The sequence below is a fragment of the Morone saxatilis genome, unplaced genomic scaffold, assembly GCF_004916995.1.
Source record: "Morone saxatilis isolate NCDOM2014 unplaced genomic scaffold, NCSU_SB_2.0 Contig20, whole genome shotgun sequence".
Taxonomy (NCBI): Eukaryota; Metazoa; Chordata; class Actinopteri; family Moronidae; genus Morone; species Morone saxatilis.
The window spans coordinates 18,871,064-18,878,275 of NW_023339763.1; the positions used below are offsets into that span (position 1 = coordinate 18,871,064).

Below are 7,212 nucleotides of genomic sequence, written 5' to 3' on the forward strand. Positions count from 1 at the left end.
TGGTCATCTTGGACTGAGATGTATAATTGCCCTCGTTGTTTTCCTGCTTTCACAATTGTGGCATTATATGGTAAGTAGGTGAATTCAGGTGGATTTGATTAACACCATAGTATACATAAAAATTTGATCACTCTCACAGCCATACAAAATATTGCAATTTGGTTCATTAAAGAATTATTAATACATTATTGGATATGTCCTCAGCTCACTCGGACATTTGAATGCTGACTCATTTACAGACTGGATGATCTGTTTTAATAATTCATTAATAAATCCCCTTTAAGTCTTTGAACCACAGAAGTCTTTATGATTTTATTTATTTTTTACTGCCCGCTATTTCAAATATATCAAGTCACTGAAGTGAATGCACCAAAAAACCTAAACTGGGAGAAACTCGGTTATCGCAGTGAAGAAGACACAGGTTCAGTAGGGGAGGAAAATAGTAACAATGAATGAGAGCTGCATACATGTGTGTTGAGGAGACATGATTACGGTGGCTCCTTGAGGCAGTAATTAGTGATTTAAAAGATCTTTGTTGAGGCGTCGCACACATACTGTGTATTTCCTTTTGTCCTGTAGAGGTCAGTGACGCTGCCGCAGACTGCAGTAGAAGAAGAGTGAGGAGGAGGAGCTGGAGTTTGAAAGTGGCGGGCAGTAACAACATTAAGCTCATACACACTGCGGCCAGCACGGCGGAGGACTAAAGGTAATGTAGTTAACCGCAGCAAGTGAAGACTTATTATTAAGAGTATCCGATATTAGTGCGGGCCATTGTCCAGCAGAACCGCTGAATGCAGTGATATTTAAACGTCGGCACTGGAGGAAACGTGAGAAGGTAACTTAACGTTAATGGCAACGTCTTGCTAATAACTTCAGCTAGCTGGCTAACTTTGTTTAACGGTAAACTGACGCCGACTTTGATTTAAAGTTAACCATCGTCCGTCAGCTGGTTGAACACGGTTAGTCTGCCCACCGATATTGTTTTCGGTTCAATAAAAACCGCTCAATTGTGTTGGATCATGGTGAACCAACTGTGAAGTGTCTGACGTGTTGTGGAGACTCATCTACACTTGTACATTTGTGTTTTAGGGTAGATTTTCTCATTCATTTCACTGCTATAATCCTCGCCACAGTGTCAGTCAGTCAGTTTACATTACTCTCAAGGCATATTGTAATTGAAGGTTTATATTTAACCACGTACAACCACTGACACATGAGATTGGTGTATTCTCTGAGCACATTGTGTCTGTTGATGAGATATTTATACACTTGTCCAAGTAATGCACATAATGCCGCACACATGGATATGACATTTGACCATAATGTACTAAGATCACAAAATTCAGTATGATTCAATATAGGGATGTCATGGGTTAATATATTTTAACTTCTGTCAGGTTTTAATGTCTTTTTGTTGGAATCAAACAATGAAAAGTCAGCATTAACTGTTGCTTAGATCTTTTCTGAAATTCATCTCAAATCCTCCTCCAGTATTCATGAAGTCTGTAAAATCCCTTTATTATGAGGATGAGAACCACTGTATCTCAACATCTGCCGTAGCAGTCAGTGTCAACGTGGTTTCATTTAAGTGTTGTCTCTTCTGTCCAGGCAAAATATTTGACGACGTGTTACCGTGCCACATTATTGGACTGATATTAGTTGACTTCTTTATGATGACCTTCTGTTCCCAGGTGTATATTGGAGTCTTGCATCATGACGAATGAGGATGATAAGGTGATCCCAGTGCGGGTTGCCTTGCGATGTCGCCCGTTGGTACCTAAAGAAATCAATGAGGGATGTCAGTGCTGTCTCACTTTTGTGCCGGGGGAGCAACAGGTCTGTGCTCAACAACACTTACATACAATATATACTATATGTTTTTCTGTCTGCTTGAGAATATCGTTTTGTACCAAGTCCACTGTATGCTTGTGGATATAATGTGGTCTTTAAAATCACTACGCTGTGTGTGTAAAAAGTGTTGTTTGTTTGCAGGTGATTGTTGGCACAGAGAAAGCGTTCACCTATGATTACGTATTCGATCCCACGGCTGAACAAGAAGAAGTCTTCAATACGGCTGTGTCCGCCTTACTGAATGGGCTTTTCAAAGGTAGTTATATCTGTTTTTACCCCCTTCTGGGCGTTCTGTGACTTAAGAGCTGTTTATTTGTGGTCTTGCTGAAGGACACTACAGTGGAAGCTGTACTTGCACTCAACTGAAAATCACATGATTGTACATTCATTGGAAAAATATAATTAAATTAAAAATGTTAACTAATTATGAAATTTGTAGGCTACCATGCCACAGTTCTTGCATACGGACAGACGGGCTCAGGGAAGACCTTCTCCATGGGAGGAACATACACATCAGCTCAAGAAAATGATCCTTCAGTCGGAGTTATTCCACGAGTCATCAGAAGGATCTTTGAGGAAAGGGAGAAGAGGACCGACAGTGACTGTGAATTCTGTCTGGCAGTGTCTTACCTGGAGGTTGGTGGACATGGGTTGTTTACAATGTGTAGATCATTTTTTATGTCATGTAGACATTTATTGTGTTCCTTGGCGTCCAGCAAATGTTATTTCATTCTACGATGGCCTTTTTAAAGTAATTTGGTTAAACGTCTTTCTTTTGATTGTAGATCTATAATGAAGATATATTGGACCTGCTGTGTGCATCTAAAGATAAACCGGCCCTCAGCATTCGAGAAGACCCTAAAGATGGCATTAAGGTGAGTGAAGTAAAGTTAAAGTAGATAAATGTCACTAAACTGCATCTGTGTCTAATTTTATACCTGTTTTTTTCATACATTGTATTAGTGAGACCTTTTTTTAAGTCAGTGCATGTTTAAATATAATATAGTGCATCAGATTTAATTTGGTTGAAAATTTGCTGTTTTCCAGATTGTGGGTTTAACTGAGAGGCGGGTGTTCTCTGCCCAAGAAATGGTGGGCTGTCTGGAGCTTGGAAATTCTGCTCGCACCGTGGGGTCCACGGCAATGAATGCTGCTTCTTCCCGCTCACATGCTATCTTCACCATCACACTGGAGCAGCGCAGAGGCAAAGACAAGTCAGTTTGGTGTTTTCTCTCATATATTTGGCTAATAAAAGTCTCCCTTAACCTCAACACACAACATTTTAAGTGTCGCATAGCAAAGCTTTAACAATGACTCACAGTGATAAACATGCAAAATGCTGTCTGTAGTGTGCTAAACGTAAATCATAAAGACATCTTTATTAAATCTGATTGCTTTGTATATGTAGGAATAATGTGTTCAGGTTAACCAGTGCTGATTAACAGTTGATGATGTTTGTGTATTGTATGATAAGTGATGAAAAAAGCTTTTACAGAGATATTGAGGGACAGCTCATCTTCGTAGAGGAACCTGAAATTATAAAGTACATTTTCATAAACAGGGTCCATCATCTAGTGAAAGTCCAAATACATTGCAATAGACAAAGGTCTATAGGTCCACATTAAGTCTAAATTTCGCAAATAGTCTCCCTGCGTCAGACTTCTTACTGAATACTGTTTAAAACTAAATATCAAAAAGAGTAACACTTTGTTGCGTAACAAAACGCGTTTCTTCTCCCCTGCGGGTAAACTAGTTACAAAAAACTTCAAAAGACTGGGACTTTACTTGCAACCAGCTTCATCAAATAAGTTTATCGCTCCTCATCCCTCATTGCAACGCGAGGCCCAAACACGAATTTAAGGTGTTCTAAAGTGCTGAAGTATCCATCAAACCTGATCCAAACTCCAATCATCGCGACCACACTCTCACCCCTAGCATAACTGGGGGTCCCGAGCCCCTCACAGCACGCCAGACTGCTTTACACCTCTACCGGTGTAGGAAGCGAAGATTCGCCAGCGTTCTCCCATCCCTGTCGCTGCAACTACAACAACTGCACCACTGATCATTGTGTAGTTTCTGTATTCCAATTTACCACCATAGAATAGCTTCATATAGGTATTATTTTATTTATCTTCCACTCAAAATGCCTGCGTACAAGTGAATTTCCCCCATTGTGCTGGCGACTTAATGAAATTACAACAATGCTCCCTGCCAGTCCCACAAAGTCTTCTACCCAGTCTTGAATTGTACGGTAACCGGTCTTTGTCGCAGAGCCGAGCCCTCCAGTCTCGCTCCGCTTCAAACCTTCCCACCTGGTGGATCTGGCTGGTTCCGAAGAGGCCAAAAGAAAACCAACTAGCGAAGGAACTGCATTACAGGGGCAGCTAAAATTCTTCCACACCCCTCATGTACTCTGCATTAGACAATCTTGCAATCCCTCTGCTCCGGGGTCCGTTCGTCTGATACATGGGTGCGAGGCATATAACTCCACGTCGACTACGCATATACCGTTATAGTATAGCTCACATACGATGCGCACGTTGCTCCTCCTTCCGTGCGTCCAATCTCGCGAGAGGCGCGTGCTCGCTTCCCCGCACCGAGACATCAACGCAACCATCTGTCTTTCGGACAGTCGTCTCGCATTTTCATCCCGCCAGCGCAGACTCACCATCACACTCGCCTACTCTTGCTCTTCTGGTAGAATGTGACACACGTGGCCTCCGGCCATGAAAGCAAGAAAAAAGGCCTTTTGTTCCTTACAACCCGAACTCCAAGCTCACCCCCCCCCCCCCACCGGCACGCCCTGCACAACAGGTAAGGCCCTCTTTGAGCTTTCTCGATGTCGTTCAAAGTATCTAGTGGTCCATCAGTACAGTAGTCTGAGTCATCTTCCCTCACCCGTGCAAGGACCCTTCACAACATGATACAAATCCATAAATGGAAACAGCGCGTTCGATGTCAGTAAAGTCAGTCTGGCTTCTCCTTGGAAACTGGTGGTATTTCGACTTGCTGCTCGCCCACTTGAATCGCATCCAATTCACACGTGTGATCGTGTGCCTCTGCTGGTCAACACTTGCGAAACGGAATCGCAGGCGGAGCCTATCAGCTGTGTACTTTTGTTATTTGTTTCATTCAACGAAGATGCAGCATGTCTAACTGGCCGAATCAGAAAACAAAGGGCGGGTTGGGTCGCACAGCAAGGTCATGTATAAAATACAGGAGACAGATCAGTACGCCGATAATATTGAAATGTGTATCGATAATAGACTCATTAGAGACATAAACAAAACACTATATGAATAACAATCAAGTCAGGGACAACAAGACTCAAACAAGGAAGGAGAAAACAATAACACCACACTAAACAGTAAAAAAAAACAAAAAAAATACACAAAGATTGAAAACAACCATCGGTCAACTGTGACCCGCGATAGGCTGCAAAAATACCGCAGCTTTGAACAACAGGTTACACAAATCCTTTTGTCAGTTGACCCCCGCGTCGCACTAATCACATTTCAAGACCTGGGCCATTTGACGAGGTATGTTAACTAATGCGTCCAATGTAAACAATGTAGTTCATTTACTCTCTCCTGGTAAGGTCTGATGCAGAATGTTTGTGTCGTATCAGCGCCATTCACTGTTAAGAACAGAAATTGTATGCTCCACCCACCTTAACTCCTTCCATTTTAAAATTAAAATAATACTAAGTGTCCTGATTCCATACACTTGTTCTAGGTCAGGACTGCAAAGTGACTGCTACTTCCAACGGCCCGTGAAGAGTAGCCTCCGGTGATGATTGGGTATAGGAGAGTAAATTTCCAAAAACCGACGTGCCAGCCAGGATGCAATCCAGGGACCTATTTAGACATAACAAAAGCCCGATCAAACGGTACTCCAGTCCCTTCTTTACAGCACGGCCTCAGCCAGCGCACAGAACTCCAGTAAGCCTGTGAAAGTAACCAGCGCGTCTGCAGGACTAAACAATAAACTTAGCGGAGCCGAGTTGAGCCCCGCGGACAGCGACCCCTCGCCTTCATGTTTAGAAGACATAATTGGAGCCAGACCTTTAAAAACATGTTCTAATCCTTCCTCCAACAGCGCTGAAAAGCTGAATGGAAACTGATGACGACAAGTTAGCCCAAATGGTTTTGTGTTGGTAGCAAATGGGCTGGAAAACAGATCATTGAGAAATAATCCAAATTGCATAAAAATGCAAACATAAACTAGTAAACAAAAAACAAAACAAAAACTGTCAATGACAGCTAAATGTCTACCATCGCTCTTTTTGCAACCATTATTTTTTATCAAAGGTGTTTTTCTTATTTTATAAGACAGAACAACAAATGAAAAAACTACAAACGCATAAGGGAACAACTGCAGCACCCAATGACCGTAAATTTCACAAAGCATGGAAGCCATGAGGCTTCAAGTGATCAGCTGTCTTGATTTGTTCGACGCTGCAATGAAATCATACCTGAGCAACACTCTCTTGTCCCTGCCGGTATCTTCAGACTGGTACATTGGAATTCTCCTGCGAGAAAAGTTTGGAGAACACAGAGACCCAGGAACTCTGAACGGAAACGTTGAGGTATGAGGCAACCGCCCCAGACATCATCTTGAGCTTAAGTACACAATTACGGCTCTCACATCTCTAAGCATCAAAGAACAAAGCATCGTGCCACCTAAATCTGAAAACTCTGCAACTTGAACATGTATTTCCTTATTATCGACTAAACCTGATTCATTGGTTATAATTGAATGTGATAATACTAAAGTTTTGTTGTTCAACTAAGAACATATGTAAGGCGAGTGAACCACAGTGTGTGGAGCTCCGGGGAGCGACGGTTTGAAATTTATACCATGTCATAAGTGAACTTCATGTGCCTAATGGTTTGGTTTGTTTCTAAAAAACTGAAGGCGCAGGCCAATCGCCGCTCCATCGATGTCTATGGCTGCGCAAGAGGAATGGACCCCGGAGTGTCTGGGAAAGCAGCAAAAATTCAGCACATATATCCTCATCAGTACGTTGATCATTGGTGGTTCCTCTTTATGCTTTAAAGAATTGATATGAGATTTCGCCAGTGCTAACATTTACAAAGTAAACAGCACATTTTCGCCCTTTTCTTTATAAACATAATGAAACTGCTCATATATATGATTTAACAATCAAAAAACCCTGGAGTAAACCATGTCCTTGTCCTTCACCACACAAGTGATCCAATAATATCCTTCTCTCCAAGCCCGTCTCACCTGTTTCGTGCAACTGTAAAGCTACAATCGCTGTCACACCTCTAAACATTTAAACAGGAACCACGCCCCATCGCTGGTAAAAGAGTCGCCTCCGGAGGGCCTTCACAACCC

At 42.2% G+C, this 7,212-nt stretch overlaps 1 protein-coding gene across 1 annotated transcript in view; it reads left to right on the forward strand.

Moving 5' to 3' along the window:
• Positions 1 to 643: 643 nt before the first annotated feature.
• Positions 644 to 7,212, forward strand: part of kif4 (kinesin family member 4) — a 15,738-nt gene continuing 9,169 nt past the window's right edge. Inside the window, exons 1-6 of the mRNA XM_035667292.1 lie at positions 644 to 835; positions 1,692 to 1,836; positions 1,993 to 2,107; positions 2,291 to 2,487; positions 2,637 to 2,726; positions 2,899 to 3,065. Of these exons, the coding sequence (XP_035523185.1) occupies positions 1,714 to 1,836; positions 1,993 to 2,107; positions 2,291 to 2,487; positions 2,637 to 2,726; positions 2,899 to 3,065 (692 nt within the window). The 5' untranslated portion in view covers positions 644 to 835; positions 1,692 to 1,713. The remainder of the gene's footprint in view (positions 836 to 1,691; positions 1,837 to 1,992; positions 2,108 to 2,290; positions 2,488 to 2,636; positions 2,727 to 2,898; positions 3,066 to 7,212) is intronic.